The following is a 17,876-nucleotide window of genomic DNA, read 5'->3' on the forward strand; positions in this document are numbered from 1 at the left end:
TGCTGTTTTCTCTCATTGTTTTTGCTTTATTGAACTGAACTCTTAAATGTACAGACTTTATTTAAGCAGTATTTTCGTAGGGTCAGTGGTAGTAAAAGGAAACATAATTTCATGGTTCGCACGCTCCTTCAAAACTCCTCCAATACTCCTTCATTTAGGAAATTTTTTGAAGGGCCCTTCAAACTCCTTCGAAACTCCTTCTTTTTTAGTTCAAGACCACATAATCTTCCTCTATGACAGTAACTTGAAATACTTTGATCGACAACTAAGGTTATCACAAGGGCAATTTTCATGTAGTAATTTCGTGCATTTATTTTTTTCAGAAAAATGTAATTTACAAATTGATCATAGTTAAATCATGAAATTTGAAGGTGAAAATTTTATTAGAAGACTAAGACATTTCGTAAGTGAAGTAAAACATGTTGGTGATTGGCTTTCCCCCCGCCCCCCCCAAGTTTTATGATTACTGTTTTTTTTTCTTCACACTCTCAGCAACAAAAGTCAGGTTGTGTTATTATTATTTAAATATTTAAAATATAAGTAGATGTACTATATTAAATGATTGTGTTAAAAAAACAATTGTTTAGTAAATCAAAGTTATGATATTGTAAAATAAAAAGGGTCATCCACTAGTGATGTCATGCCTTGAGGAGGAGACGGGCTCATAAAATTGTGACAAGGGGAAGAGAGAGGGTGACAAAAAGTGACATCACAGTTATTGTAACAATATGTTTATGAAAAATTTGACTTGTGACAACAGGAGTTAGCTGAAGTTTGACACTTTGTGATAAATGGGAAGGGGTCAAATTTGTTGAAAAAAAGTGTGACATCATTTGATGACAGTTAGTACTCCTCCAAAATCTCATTTTACTCCTTCAAAACTCCTTCATTTTCTTTCTGAAATTGAGTACGAACCCTGAATTTTAATGTTAGTTTGCAAGGTTTTTCCTTTTCTCAGAGATGAAAATCTTTCGTGGATCCGCGGTTTTCCGCTTTTTGCATTTTTTTCATTTCCCGGCTGCCGAGCATTTTCAAGCGATCGGTCGCTATCGCGGTATTCCCGTCTGGATTTTTGCTGACTCGCGTGTTCTTTCCAAGGTAGAAAGAAGAAAGGAAATTCGTTTCGTGGGTAGGGAGGGAAAAAGGCTCGAGAATGACGTAGAAAGCGTCAGCGTTTGTGAATTTTGAAATCCGATCGCATCCGCTTCCATAACACTTGCTCATTTTGGTCTACTATGCCATCCTATCACATAAACCTTTAAAACTTTTTGTAAGCTATTATTTTCAATCCTTCTTGTATGTATTTTATTTTTTGTAGAAGACTTGTACGCTCATTGTTTTGACACGCCCATTTCAGTCATTTTCCAGCGATCGCGCAAATACCCCCTCACCTCACTTCTGGCACGACCTTCCCATCAGGATTCTTGCTGAGGCACACGTTCTTTCTTGAGTTGAAAGAAGTAAGGAACTTTTTGTTATTGCTGAAGAGGGTGAATGCAATCGTTATATGTAGGTTTTGAAATCCGATTGCATCCGCTTTTGTAACACTCTCTCATTTTTATCTGCTATGCCCTTCTACTGCTTAGACATTAATACCTTTTGTAGAGTAATATTTTCAACCCTTCTTATACTTTTTTTTTTTTTTTTATAAAGACTGCAACGCCCATTCAAAAATGTTTTATCCTATTCCATCCGAGTTAATTTAAGCCAACATTGTTCTTCAAATCTAGTTTTAATGCTTGTCAGGCTTACCAGAGATAATAGCTCTTGAAGATTTAATAAATTCAAATTTATTTTAATTATACTGTACTATTTTATTATGACAGACATATTAATATAGCAAATTAAAGATGCTTATATACTCAAATCATAACAGTGTTTAAAAAAATTATCAATTTAAAAATAATCATTTTTATGCTAGTGCTTAAAATGACCATCTAAGCTCAAAAAGTTTTAGATTTTGTTTAGTTTTTTAATGATTTTTATAGAATATACCCAGCTGCTCCACAAACATTCAAAATGCTCCTTAGATTGTTTCTCCAAGGTTAGCTACACTGATAGTGTCATTTTGTAATTATGGTTTCCAATGATTCAGCTTGTATTAAGTGTTTAATTATATGGAAGTTTTATACCATTAGATGTCACATTATAAAGTTTTAAATTCACCTGATTTGCGGGCTATCGGAAATAGAAAGTGGTAAATGGAATCGATATATCTGTTGAAATCTTAAATAAATGCAAGCTTATTTGATTTATTCATTTGTTAGCATTTCTACTGGTAAAAAAAAAAAAAAAAAAAAAAAAAAAACATTTTTCTATTAATATTTAAAAGACAGTATAGTATCTATAATTTCGCGTATAATGTAAAATATATATATATTCAAAAGTCTCGCTATTTTTCCTCTTTTTTGACTTCGGGCTGTTTTCATCCCTGTTTCTTCTTGATAAAGTGGAAAATTTGTGCTTTGTATCCAAGACTGTACTTATTGAGAGTGCATTAGGAATAGAAAGAAAACTGCAAATCGAAAATTCTCGAATAAATTAAACACAACCTACTAAAATCCTTTTTTAAAAAAATGAAAAGAGATAAATCACCAAATAATAATCAAAAGGGGATATTTTTACCTCAAAACAACAACAAAATTTTATTTAGTCACAGCCGAGAAAAAAATATGGCAACCTTCTGAACGCTACTTTAAAATGAGATCGCACAAATAGTAATTTTCCGATATGAAAATAGAGTTCCATTAGGCATAAAAGTGCTTTTTAATTTTTCCCGGTGATTTTACAGCTTCTTTTGTTTTTGGGGAATTCGAAGAAAATGAATTAACTCTGGGTATTTTTCGCGGGCTTTCGAATGGCACCAAAATCGAACTGGTCGGATAATTATTTTGGGTAGAAAAAGCAATTTAATGCCATTTTTGGGTCCTAAAATTAAAATTCGAACGGTTCGGTTATTCTTTGGCGTTTGAAAACCCCCCTACGTTCCTTCTCGGGTGCCCAATTACCTCCAGTGGCGTAACTGGGGGGGGGGGGTTCGGTCCACCCTGGGCGGCAAATTGGACCTTTTGATGCGGGAAATTAAATGTGCCTCCCCCCCCCCCCCCCCAAAAAAAGGAAATTTTGGTTTTAATCTATTACTGCAGGCAAGAAAATCTCTTCTTAAAGCACTCAAAAGGACTAAACTTTTCTGGGGCATAATGGACAATTTAAGTATTCCTGTAGTTTTCAATTATTCCAAGAAACAAACGAAGAAAAGTGCGGCTTAAGTCATTTCAAACCAAACTTTCCCAGAAAAATATGCGTGTTTCAACATTCTTAATTTATGATTGAAAGCTCTACAATAATAAGAAATTCTCTACCTGATTTGAGCCGCTTTTTTCTTCGTTTGCAGTGTTATTTTATTGGAATAATTGAAAACTAAAGTAATACTTAAATATTCCATTCTGACCTAGAACAGTTATTTTGTCTTTTTGAGTAATTATGAAAAGTGCATAATATTTTTTAAAAAATATGTTATTTAGACTCTAGAGGTTAACTTTAGGAAGACGAAAACAATGAACTTTTCCAATTTTTGTTATAAGAACAAGCTAATACAGGATTTGAAGTTTAGAGTTCCTTGAAAACCTGTTCGTGAAACAAAAATTTCCCCTTTTTTTACTTCAGGAAAATTGTGACAAGAGTAAGAAAAAGAAGGGGGAGTTGTAAATTGTTACACGAAACAATTTATTGCTCATCAGACTTCATATGTTTCAGAGTTTGCTTTGATTTCCCACTCTTGACAAGAGTTTTCTTCCTCAAACGAAGTATAAGGGATTTCCATTTTCTCGCTTTTGAGAGTAAATAAATCTATCCGACAATTTTAAATTACATGTTAATCTATTCCTTATGGAAGGTAAGCGAATTTCATTTCTCAACATTTGGGTTGGACTCCCAACTTATATCCAAACATAGTCTAAAATGCGTTTTAAAGTATTCAGTTCCAAGTAAGTCCAGTTGGAGTTCGGAACCTCTCCCACCCCCAATCTGTTGTCGAACAGTGTGAAACAGTTTTTAGGTGGGAGAGTGCTTTAATATCTTATCCCTTTTCCTGATATCACCAAAGTAGTTTAGAAATACGTTTTCAGACTTCAACGTTGGAAAATTTCTGGGCAGAGCCCCTAACCCTACCGTTTCCTCTAACGTAGCAAACACAGCCAAAAAGTATATATTTAGGACTTTAATTCTGAAAACTTTCTTGGAGAAAACTCCCACCCTCTCTTCTAAAGTCTCAACATCTAGCTTAAAATTACGTTTTCAATGCTTCGGTATTTCAATACGATTTGTGAACAGCATTTGAACCCTGACCGTCCTTGATCTCCTAAAGTGATCAAATGTAGCCTAAAATAAGTTTTTAGGGCTTCAATTTTGGAATTTTTACCGAGACAGATATCTTGGCGCCCTCCCCTTTTCTCCTAACGTCTCCAAAGATTAAAACTGCGTTTTTGAAACTTCAATTAAAAAAAATTTCCGTGGGAAGAACTCTTCGCCCCTTTTCCTTACGTCCCCAAAGAAAGCCCAAAATTTTCTTTCTTAGAAACCTCCTCCTAACATTATAAAACAAAGCCCAAAGTCGGACGTTAATTACGGAAATTTTTCAGGAGAGAACCGCTTGGCTTCACAACATTTTTTAAGCCATTAGGAAACCTCTTAACGTCACCAAAGACAGCCTAGAAATGCGTTTTTGAGACTTCGGTGCCGAAAAAGTTCCAAAGAAAGAACCCGAACCTTCCCCTTTCAACCAAACCACCAAAGATACTCTTAAAATTGATTTCAATTTAAAAAACATTTCAATAAGAGACCTCAGCGCCCCATCTCTCTCTCCTAATAACGCCTACAACTGCAATAAGCATGCAATTGCGTTGCCAAAGATAGCCTAAAATAACATATTTCAGAGCTTAAAATTTTCGCATTGAGTATCCGACCATTCCCGATTACCTTCACTTCTTCTAAGTAGCTTTTAAGCTGCATTTTAAAATTTCCTTTTGTTGCTGACAGATCCCGTAACGTGAACAAAGAAACACTAAAAGAGACAAATTTTGGAAAAAAAATCGGGAGCAAACTCACCTTGCCCTTTCTAATAACTTTACTAAAATTGCGGTTTTTGACTTAAATTTAGCAATTTTCTCCAAGTGTGGACCCTTAACCCCCCCCCCTTTTTTTTTTCTTTTGAAGGTATGTAGAGAATAATAGGGTCATATTTTTTCTTCAATTAAATTTCTAGTTTTAGTTTAAACACGCATGACAGTTTTGTGTATTAGCTATTTCACAACAAAAGGGCGGCAAATTGAGGAACCGCCCCGGGCGGCAAACACTTGCTACGCCACTGTACATTTATAGAAACTAAGAAAACTAGTAATGGCCTGATATTCATTACCACTCGCTCATACTCTCAAAATAATTGCATAGCTAAAATGCTTTAAAAAAGCACCATGCAGAGATGCAAAGATTTTTAACAGTGCAAAGAAAAAAAAAATACTTGTAATGAAATGATATTTTTAATTTATTCTTTTTGAGTTTTAACTTTAGCACAATAAATAAAGTGAAAAAATAAATAAATAAATAAACAGTCTTTGAAAACGGACAACAGTTTCAAACGTGATGTGCACCTCTTTTCAATTTTGAATTGCAGAAGCATTTGTCGAAAATGACAAACTAGCATACGCACGAAAAATACTAAAAAAAAAAAAAAAAAACATGGGCATGAATATCGATCGCACAGAGAAAACCTCGTCAGTTAAGGAATCGACAAATTCAAGTAATAAAATGACAGTATCATGTTTGAAATGTCAATCGACAACACACACACATACACACACAAAAAAAGGTATCACGGCAAGAGGTGTTGTTTCCTAATACTGTTAACTAGTAAACGATCGATGCATTTCTGAAGAAAGACGAACAAACAATGAATTTTCGGAAGAAGTGCCTATTGAGAAACATTTAGCAAAACTTATTCTCATTCTTCAAAACTAGAAAATATTTCTCATTTCACAACCACCGCTTCCCGGCTTTCTTCAAATTTTCAGTGGGTATTTTGGTGGTCTTTCCTCTCTTTTTTGTTTTGGGACTTTTTCTATGGATAATCAGTAATATTTAAGGGTATATGCCAACACTCTTGGGGGGGGGGAGAGGTCTCTCCTACTATTTTTGAACTTGCAAAAAATATGACTTCTCGTTTGGACATTTTCTGTAACAAAAAAATTTCTTTATTTACTTCTCAGTGATTTTTTATTCCCTTAACCCCCCCCCCCCCCACACACACACTAAATGTTAATTTCTTTGATATTATGGAGGCTAAATCGGCGCCCTTCAATTCAACCTTCCCCGCGCCCTGTTGACCACCCAGTCCGGCCCTGCATACACCTACACACACACAAACATACCCACACACTCATGCCTGCACACAGACACAAACACATACGCATACATACACACACACTCACGCCTACAACTCGTGATTGCGAAAAACATAACTTCAATTGAAGATGTCAAAATACAAATTACGTTTTTTAAAATTTTATTTATTTTTGCCCCTTATAACTTGTGCGCCTTTATCATTATTTTTTTCTTTTGTGTTTTCGAACGTGTACGCCTTTATTATTATTTTTTTTCCTTTTGTACCCTGCTCGAACCTGTGTGTTTTTAGTTTCTCTTCTTTTTTTTGAGCAATCACGATTGCTTATTGCTTTCATTTGACTGTTTTTGGCGTTGCTATCATTTTTCCCACTGGCGCGGCGCCACCCTCTGCCAGGACCACCCGTCGCGTCGGCCGGCCTCACGAAGCTGCTCCTCTAGCGAAATCCGTCTCCATGTTGCGTCCATATCCTACACACACACGCATAGATACACACACGCACACACTAACGCACATACACAAACACCACCATACACACACATACACACACGCATGCATACAGACACCTACACATACACACAACTGCCCACACATTCATGCCTGCACACAGACACAAACACATATGCTTACACACACACATACACATACCCCGCCCCCACGCACACAAACACTCATACACACAACTACCCACACACACTCATGACTGCACACAGACACAAACACACATGCCTACACACATACCCCCCCCCCCCACACACACATACAAACACACTCTCGTGATTGCGAAAAACATAATTTGAATTCAAGATGACAAAATTCAAATTATTTTTTTTTTTTTTTTTGTGCCCTCATTATTAAGCAGGGTGCGTTCAAGGATTTTGTTTCTGCACGCCTTCGTTTTTTTTATTTATTTATTTTGCACTATCAAACATATGCGCTTTCGTTTTTTTTCTTTTTTTTTTTTTTGAGCAATTACAGTGCTTATTGTTCTCATTTGACTGTTTTGAATTCTTATGATTTTATTTTCTTCCCCCGTCTTCCTCTGTTAGTACCATCGTCGACCGGGCCGCTCCTGATGCTGCTCCTCTATCGAAAACCGTCTCCAGGTTGCGTCCATACCCTACACACACATATCATGCATTACACACACGCACACATACCCATACACACATACCTTGTACGCAGACACAAACACACACGCCTGAATTTGAATTCAAGATGTCAAAATTCAAATTAGTTATCTTTTTTTTTTTTTTTTTTTCCGCCCTTCAAGGTTGGCGCCTTTTTGAGGGACCCAGTCCGCCCCTGGGTTAGGGGGCTATGTGTATAGGGGGTCCGTCCCTATACGCACAGAAAAATCAAGTTAGTAACATCAATGCATAATACATGCTTTTTTTTTTTACATATAAATGAACAGAACAATCAGAAGGCTATGCATAGTACAAATTAAAACACAAGCAAAATAAATCTGTTTCGAATATTTGTGGAACATTTTAATGCCCTAAAAACTTTTCGAAAAATAAAAATGCTGAAAATCCAATTATCTAGTAAAATGTTATCTCACTAGATTTTAAAAAAAAAAATTAAAAAAAAAATTAAAATTGAGTTATTCATATTGATCAAACTAAGAACACGAATAAATATTTAGCTGATTATAAATAGAAAAATGTATTCATCGAAGTAAATTAGCAAAATTAAGTTTCGATCTAGACTCATCCAATGATTCTTTTCAAGAGTTTTTTTGGTTTTACTTGTACCAACTTATGCAACATTTACACTACGTCCGCACATCCGTCACCGACGTATGCTTTTCTCCCTAAAACCAGTTTTCGACCGGCGTTGCCACGACAGCAAGCCGTATTGTACAGGACCTGTCGACGGGACGAGAAGCCAGATTTCTGACGGCTCTGACGTCCGTAGAGTTGGGCGTCGCATTGCATTGGTCTATACGAGATGAGCCCGCTCTCTCTATTGGATGAGAGACTGACATGTGACCTTTTCGCGTTCCGCAAAGTATGAATGCTTCTCCCTTTTCGGAAAACGTTACTCTGTCCGCTTTACGTGGAACGTGATGTGCGGCCGCTATTTGAATGTTGCATTAATATCAGCTTTCATATATGTTATTAACAAAGATGTTCTTCTTTCACATCAAATATTTGTAAGTATTGAAGCCCATAAATACTCAACAACATCGAAACTCGCTCAGAATAGCGTTTTTGGAGCTAAAACGCTAATTTTGAAGAACGCGCAAAGTTTGTCTAAAGTTCGGTTTTTAAACTTCAATTTCGAAAACTTGCAGGGGGAGAAGGAATTGATTACAAAATCTATTTAAAAAAATAATTGATCGGAAACAGTCTCTGAGCTCCCTCCCTCCGTAACGTCAATAAACATGACCTGCAATCGAATTTTTAAGGCTAAAATTTCGTTTTTAAAACTAAAAGTTCCAAAATTTTGACCGGACAGCTTTAGACCCTTTTTTCTATATCCTATAAAAAAGATTTTTTTTTTGAGCAATCACGATTGCTTATTGTTCTCATTTGACAGTCCTTGACGTTGTGGTTCCTTTTCAGCTTGGACCAGCAGGCTGCAGCACCACCGTCCACCGGCGGCGGTGCTGCTAATCCTGAGCACTGTCCACCGGAATCCACTTTTGCTGGGCGGCGGCGTTCATGTCCTACACACGCATGCTCATACACACTCCACTACGCGCGCACGCCTTTACACACATACACACGCCTACGTGCACACACATAAGCCTACACACACACGCACACAACTATATACACGTAAGCACCCAGGAGGATGGACATGCTTGGGCGCCGGGAACTTTGGGCGCCGAGCATATTGTGCCCAGTATTCCCGGGGCCTAAAATGCTCGGCGCCCAATGTTTCCGGCGTCCAAAATGCTCGGCACCCAATGTTCCCGGCGGCGAATTTTGAAACGCTCTCAATGCTTACGTTACGGTAGCTACCGGTTAGTTAACCACGTGACAGCTAATGATCACGTGCTCCAATCAACTGCTTATAATGGTAACCGGTTGATCATAGAACGCCGGGGTTAGTAACCGGTCGACCGGCGAGGTTCGTCGAACGCAAGGAATGCTTGCGTTCGCCGAGCTCAACTGGTAGCTAACGGTTAATCGATTACGTGACATCTAATGATCACGTGCTTCATATTAATACGGTAACCGGTTGATGGTAGAACGCAGCGGTTAGCAACCAGCGCGTTCTATTAAACAGCATGGTAACCTGGATACATTAAAGCAACCCCGAGTAAAATGTAAACAGAGTAGCCCCTTTAAATTGTGAGGTAGAAATTGCAATGCGAAATATTGCTGTTTAAAGTTTTAGTTCGTTTTAATTTCACGATTTACTGTTTTTTGTGTTGTGAAATATTTCCGTTTTCGTAGGGTTTCTTCTGAATCTTAATTTACGTCTGTATTGTTGTTATGTTTGGAAAATTCTGCTTGCTGTAAACATTCGCAATAAACTCACATTGAAAGAGACGCAGAACAGATTTTAACATGGTAGATAATACATGCTGTTTCAAAATGAGTTTCTTTGACTGTTGATTTTTTTTTTTTTTATTCTTGAGAATAGTAACTGAAATATAATCTGAGTGCGCTTCTCGTATGTTGTTGATGTTTTAATTTATTGGTTTTCTCTGAACAATATATGTTGAAGATTTTGGTTATTTCATAAAGTTTTTTAACAATAAAAATGTCGTGAGAAAATCTGTAAAAAATACTACTATTTAATGATCTAAGAAATACATTTTATCTCAGGAAAGAATATAATCCTTTTCATTTAATTTAATTTCACCTATTTAATTTCACCTTCATCTGTCTCAGTTTTTAGTTTTATAAAAAAAAAAAATAAATAAAAAGGGGAAAGGATGGGTGGGAAGATGTTGAGTCACTGCTCCTATGCTCTGTGGGGCTCGTGAGAATTTGAGCGACCAGTGTCAGCCTTTGCACACTCCCCCCCCCCCTTTCCTAGAAAAAATTAAAATGACACTTTTGGCTACCACCAACTACTCGCAATCAGTAGTCATTGACCCCAGCAGGAACTGTAAGCTTTTCCATTTCGCTTGTTTTATGCTCCGAGCTTGTGTCACTCCTTAAATGTACTAAATCATTATAGTCTAATAGGTGTGAGTTCATTTGTATGCTAATGATAATAATATATTCAGAGCTCTAAAAAAAATTTTTTTTTTTTGGCCTTGTTCATTTTGTGCCTGAATGAACTGATAATTGATAACAATTTGCAGATTGCACCAAAATCTTAATTACATTAAAATGTTCTCTATCAAAGAAGTTTACAGCAAATATTGTATAATTGACTTTGAATTCATAGCACCTGTGATAGTTAAGTTAGAGAGGGGGGCCAAAGTCAGTGCCCTTGGCTAGTGCATTCTTGCACCCATTGAACTTGTTCGTTTCCGTTTTTTCCCTTACATTCATGAATAAATGCGAAAAATCCGGAAAACTTGCAGAAGGGGTTGCTTTTCATATTGTATTGTAATTAACTCTGAATTTGGAGCACTTCAGAAGTGATTGGTAGTTGGGGGAAAGGGTTCCAAACATAACAACAATACAGACGTAAATTAAGATTCAGAAGAAACCCTACGAAAACGGAAATATTTCACAACACAAAAAACAGTAAATCGTGAAATTAAAACCGGTTACTAACCGCAGCGTTCTATGATCAACCGGTTACCGTTCTGAACAGTTGATTGGAGCACGTGATCATTAGCTGTCACGTGGTTAACTAACTGGTAGCTACCGTAATGTAAGCATTGAGGGCGTTTCAAAATTCGCTGCCGGGAACATTGGGCGCCGAGCATTTTAGGCCCCGGGAATACTGGGCACAATATGCTCGGCGCCCAAAGTTCACGGCGCCCAATCTTCGGCGCCCAATCTTCCCATTTCGACGCGCGGTCGCCTTTTCACACACACACGCCTACGTGCACACACATAAGCCTACACACACAACTATACACACGTAACCACCCAGAAGGGTCAACTCGGCGTTAAATCCCGGTTATCACAAATTTGCCATTTCAATTGCGCTTGCGCGCGAACTTAGCTGATTTCAAAAATTTTGCTAAAATTAATTACAAACATTTTAAATTTGGTTTTAAATATGAGATAGCAACAGATTAAAATTAGAAATCACAAAATTTTCTTTGATTTAGTTTTTAGGCCTCGATAAAGATTGAATTTTGCTTCTTAATTATTAATGGATTCGGTGTTTGATTTTTCTGTCCGTTTTCAGGACCAAATTTTTAACCTCAGAAGAGTGTACAAGAATTGCAGCATCACTTCTAATACAAAGCCGTACCCTCAACCTAAATAAAAATGTATAACACTAAGTTGTTTACGCCAAACGTAAAATATCCGCAAAAGACGAATTTCTGTCTAATCATTTTTGAAGTACACAACGTGTTTTACATTTATGTTAAATAAATATTTCCAAACCAATAAATATTCAAGTGTCATTTTTCTCTTAAGATTATCAGTTAGTCATATCCGTAGTTTCATATAATATATCACGAAATCGCCGTGAAAATGTTCTAGGCATTGGACTTGGGGCCATAGGGTCTCGGGTTCGATCCTCGCTGGTCGAAGATCCGCCATCGTCATTAATGGTGACTGGGCGACGTTAAATATACTCGTGGTCACAATGTCCTCCAAGTGAAACGATACTTCTGGAGGTGTTAGCCCAAAAAGTATACACAAGCAACACGAAATATTAAAACAGAAAGCCCAAAAAGCTAAGTCCGCACGCAAACGCAGTTGAAATGGCAAATTTGTGATAACCGGGATTTAACGTCTAGTGGAGGGTCATGCTTGGGGGGGGGGGGGGAGCCATTTCTAGAAACAATAACTCTAATCAGTAGGGTCTTGTCGCAACTCGTGATTGCGAAAAACATATCATTTGAATTTCGGAATTCAAATTAGAGTTAAGTGGGGGAAGTGGGTCACAGATTTTTTTTTTTTGTTTTTTTTGAATGTGTTCCCTTAAAACGTTTCTATGGTTACGTCACTGCACGCAGGGCAGAATTCAAGCAGGAGAATGGAGAAGTGCCTTTTGTTTGATTCTCAGAAATTGTATCTGCTTTTTAATGATACAAAGGAAACGAATGTTTTGGAGACTTTAGAGAGAGGAATATTTTCGTGCCCTAGATAAAATAGAGCATCATTGCAACGATTCTCTATTTTGTGTGTTTATGACTGTCTATGATATACAAAATGAGGGACACAGATTCACACGAAAATATCGTTTTCGTGTGAATGTTGTCGTATTCCGTCAAAACGAGGGGCGCCTTGCGGCGCCCCCTCATTTTATGGCACCCGGGGTGATTGCCCCGCTCGCCCCCTCCCTTTGGGATGGCCCTGTTCTTAAACTCAAAAGCAAAATTTTTAAAACGGTTAATCTTGGAAACGTTTTAAAAACAATATTCAACCGATGTACTTTGACGTCAATCAGTATACTTTAACACAACGGGAGTTGCCTAATATTGCTACTTTATCGTTCTTTGGCTTCTTATATTTCGCCAAGGCGCATGCGCGTAGAGGCATAGACTGCTGAAGAATCGCGCTCTGTATCGAATAGATATTTCGCTTTTTGATGTTTACTTCATGTTTTGTTTGGAATTAAGCATAAAAACGATGAAATTATAAATGTATTACGTGGAGAACATCTTGCGTAGTATATATACGTATCTTTTATATTTATTGTATATCAAGAATGAGTGAGGAGTTTACAACTATTAGTAATAATACTGACGATATTCCGGTAAGATTTCACTTTTTTTTTCACAATTTGCTTTTTCTTAAGTGTGGTTTGTTTTCCTGAAGAATTAAATGTGAAATAACTTTTCAGCAAGTATTATTTTCAAATTTAGTTTTATCATTTGACCAAAAGCGTTCTTTGATTTCGATGTCGGTAGCCTAAAACTTATTTTGGTTTTACCGTAGAGAAAAATTGGTAGACATTCGTTGCTATTTCAATGTTAAATTTCTTTAAAATTTAATAAATTAAAACAATTGAACATTAAAACAACGAATTTAAATAATCGTCTGGCGTAGTGTAGCTCTTGCGCCAAAAAACCCAATCGGAGAAAAATCGACAACTTTCTAAAAGTTATCATTTTGCATCAAATTTAGAATCTTTTTTTCCATTTTTTTTCATTCAGACTAAATATTTTTAATAAACGTTAATCTTAGGGGGAATCTTAGTATAATCTCATTCAATTAATCGAATTAATTGAGATTGTAAAAAATATATGAATAAAATGAAATCACTACTTTTAGTTAACTAATCAATCGATTGAAAAATTTAATTGATATTTATAGTTGATACCCAACACTGCTATATATGACTAGGCACAAAAGAACATTCAATTTAAAATCAATGAAGATGTTAAAGCATAACTTTTACTTAAGTATGAATGATTTAGGGATAATTAATATGAGTTAGAAAACTTAATGCGTCTTCAAAATTTTTTTTTTGAAAGTAATAATAATAAAAAATTTAAATTTTAAAATTGGAATCATTTTTAAATATTTAAACCAATTTTTAAAATACATATGTATATTTAAAAATTTCGGTTTTTTCTTTTTCAACAGACTTTTGAGAATTTAGACTGACACTTTTAAAAAACTTCATGATTTTTATTCTATATGACAAAACGTGTTTTAAACTATTTTTATGGCAATAACTGTCATGTGATACAGCTTTTCTTAATTTCTTTCATAAGCGGAACTCTTTTTTAGTGTAAATTTTTTCTATGGAACCCCTGGTTGTCTTCACTTGCATAGATTCGATGCAACATCCTGAAAATGGTTTACTTGTCATGAAAATGAAAGTTATTTCAAATAATATTTCTAGGCTTCAAAAGTTAATGCAAAATGTTGAAAATACCAATAAGCAACTTGTTTGAAACATTATTTTAAAGTTTAAATTTTAATGAGATGAAAGGTCCTTATTTTCAGGGTTGGCAAAGTTTTGGACACTACTACGGTAAAAACCCTAGTTTTTACTGTCCTGTCCAAAACGGTCCTAAAGTGTTCATAACTATATTTTTAGAGAAATCGTATTTTGTAAGAAAACATTAAAAACAGAATAAAATGTATCAAAGTAATGTTTTATATTGAACTATTCAATGTATGTGAGCATTCAACTTATTTATGCAGCATATTTTAATAGTTAAAAAGAAGTTGAATTCTTGATTAAAATTTGCAATTTATATGAATGAGTTTATTATTTTTTTAAATTTATCTACTTATTATTATTATTATTTTTATTTTTTATAATTGTTATCAAATTTCCCTATATGTATGCATGTTTACAGGGTTGGCATGGTTTTCACCGTCCCGTTCAAAACCCTTGTATCAAAAAAAAAAAAAAAAAAATGAAGAACATTAGTTCACAAACAGAGGAGGAATCGGTACTTAAAGAAAACGGCGGAACTGATGTGATATACCCCACCCTTGGCGACTTTTTCCTGTTGGCGCCAAGAAAGCGTCGCCAAGAAAACGATGTATGACGACATATGTCATACATCGTTCTTAGCGTTGCTTTTTTAGCGCCAACAGGAAAAAATCAGATAAAAAAACATGATCAAAGCACTTCAGAACACAATATATATAAAAACAACATAAAAGCACAACAAAAAACATCACTAATATATGCTTCAAAAATGTACAGGGCCGGGGTTTTTTGTAAACATATTAAAATACAATGAAATAAATTATTGTATTAATTACAAGTCGAAACTAATGCATTAATTTTTTTCCATCGTTTCTCCGGGATACGAGCCCTCGGTCTCATAGTACTTTCGTAATGAGACCTCGGCTCGCCGGCCCTGCCTCGGTCTCATTACGAAAGTACTATGAGACCTCTGGCTCGCCAGGACCTCGCTCAGCTCGGTCCGTTATCCTTCCGACTGTTAATATACATTACAGTTGGAGTATGGTCACAGTTATGTATATTTTCATGGAGACACCCAAGGGTGGCTCCTTCCGTTCAGTGTACAATAATGACACAGTTTTAAGTGTGAAATTATGCACCATTATTGTGCAGATTTATTAATAAAATTCAGCATTTTTAAGAGTAGGACTGAGCAACAAATACATTAAGAAGACAATCATTAAAAGAACATAAAACAACAATAAACATCGCGATATATGTAACAAAGATATCAAAAACTAACTATCTAAGAACACAATACTTAAAAGTAAGTGCACTTACCTCTTTTTTAAATTCTTTTCCATCCACCCCCGCAAAAATACTTCAAATTAAAATCCCCCTAAGAGCGGAACATATGTGCACCTACCTCCACGGACACACGTGCGAAAAGAATTAGTTCACATCTGTACTTCCCAGGTATATTCTGCAGGGTTACTAGAGCTACCGGAAAAAGTTTTATCGCCAAAGTTGGCGATTTTCGAAATGAGCTAAAAATTGTATCCTCTCCAAGGGGGGCTATATCACATCTGTACCAAAACGGCTTGCCTTATATTAATACTAGCAGTACCCGCACAGCGATGCCCATGTTAAAAATTTAATGGAAATCCGTTGAATAAAAAAAATTGACGCTCCCCTCCCCCTCTGATGTGAAATGATTGTTTTTCTTTGTATAAAATGCATACACACCTTTTCAAAAAAAAAGAACTATTTAAGTTTTTTTTGGAATTTAAAACTTTTCGTCAAATCATTAAATTAGATTTACAGTTGCTTTAAAACTCTGTTTAGCTAGGCAAGCGGTTTTTACTGCAATTTAAAATATTTCGCCAAATAAATAAAAAAAGACATCAAATAATATCTTTCAAATGTAAAAATAATTCCGCAGCCCTATTGGTTATCGCCAAACTTGCCCATCAACCACGCTATCATAATTCATCCGACGAATGAAAAAAAAACATCTCGTGGAACATTCAAAAATCATCGTCAGAAAAAAAGAAGAAAATGTCGTACATTTCACTGAGATAAAAACAAATCAAAAGTTTCTTTTCTTTCAAAACAAATTGCCAAAACAATGATTTAAATTAACGGTTGCCTTAAAACAATAATCCTAGATTGAACTGCTCAGCACCTAACGTGCCAAGCGACCATGCTACCGGAACTCAGCCCTTTTGCGCGTGAAGCGGATGTTTTTTGTTTGGCAACTATAAATGTTTCGTCAAACAAACTAAAAGGTATAAAATCACATTAACAGTAGTTTTCAAATCTTTATATATTGAGAGCTGCGTTGCCCGGCTTTGCCCGGTCTCCTTGAGAACAAAAATTGTGTCAAGTGACATATATTCAACAATTAATTAAAAGAATAACTTAGTAACTTAAAGAACAACTTAAATAAAAGAAAAAAAAACACCATGCAAAATTACTCTTCCAAACAATGGCGACAGATATTAAAATACTTTTAAGAAATTAAAATGCGAAAGATGGATTTTAAAAGCGTAACCATGGAAACATGACATAAAATAAGTTCAAGAAATGCAAAATAAGGAAATAAACAATGGATTCAAAAAGCGTAACCATGGAAAAGCGAAAATAAAATGATTGACAACCTGAATCAAAATGATATTTCGAAATTGATTTAAAAACGCTTGTAACTTTTTTTCCTTTGACGATAGAAGCAAATTTTTTTGACCATAGGTCAAGAGAGATCTGGAGTAAAAAATTTTGCTTTTTCCAATGCTGTCAAAAAAAAAACTGTGAAACAATTCCTTCACTTTTTATTGATAGATATAATGAAGAAATTAGTGCCTAAATTTCTGCTAAGCCTAAAAAAGTTCGAGCTAAGAACGCAAATAACTCCCGCCGTATTTAAGTTAGAGCATTGTAACAAATTGTATAGAACGAGGAAAATTCTACCCTTTCCAACGATATATAATATTAATATGTGCAAGTAATTTTTGACCTCTTTAATAGCCAATAATAGGCAATTTACGTGAAATTTGGGCCTAAATTTGAATAAAAAAACTATTTATCGGATTTTTTTCGAATTACAGCCTATGTTGCTCAATAAGAAAGCACCTTTCATATCGTGAAAGAATTTTTCAAATAGGTGCACTGGTTCCAGAGATTACCTCGAACATATAAACACACAAAAATCCGCCCTCTCTCTTTATAATCTTAGTAAAGATATAAAGACATTTTAAAGCACATAAGTAGATGCACTATATTAAGTGACTGTGTTAAAGAAAAAAAAAACAATTGTTTAGTAAATTTCAGTTATGATATTTTAAAAAGGGTCATCCACAAGTGATGTCATAAGCCTTGAGGGGGAGACGGATTCATGAAATTGTGACTGGAGGAAGAGACAGGGTGAGAAAAAGTGACATCACATAGTTATTGTTACAATATGTTTATAAAAAATTACAAAGGGGGGAAGGGTCAAAAGTGTTGAAAAAAAGTGCAACATCATTTAATGACAGCCTATTTGTACTAATTCAAAGTCTCGTTTTAT

The 17,876-nt window shown here is 35.4% G+C and overlaps 1 protein-coding gene across 1 annotated transcript in view; it reads left to right on the forward strand.

The window, feature by feature from the left end:
- The first annotated feature begins 13,028 nt into the window (after nucleotides 1-13,028).
- Nucleotides 13,029-17,876, forward strand: part of LOC129225254 (histone acetyltransferase KAT5-like) — a 77,157-nt gene continuing 72,309 nt past the window's right edge. The window contains exon 1 of the mRNA XM_054859835.1: nucleotides 13,029-13,198. Coding sequence (XP_054715810.1) covers nucleotides 13,151-13,198 — 48 coding nt within the window. The 5' untranslated portion in view covers nucleotides 13,029-13,150. The remainder of the gene's footprint in view (nucleotides 13,199-17,876) is intronic.

The sequence above is a fragment of the Uloborus diversus genome, chromosome 6, assembly GCF_026930045.1.
Source record: "Uloborus diversus isolate 005 chromosome 6, Udiv.v.3.1, whole genome shotgun sequence".
Lineage (NCBI taxonomy): Eukaryota > Metazoa > Arthropoda > Arachnida > Araneae > Uloboridae > Uloborus > Uloborus diversus.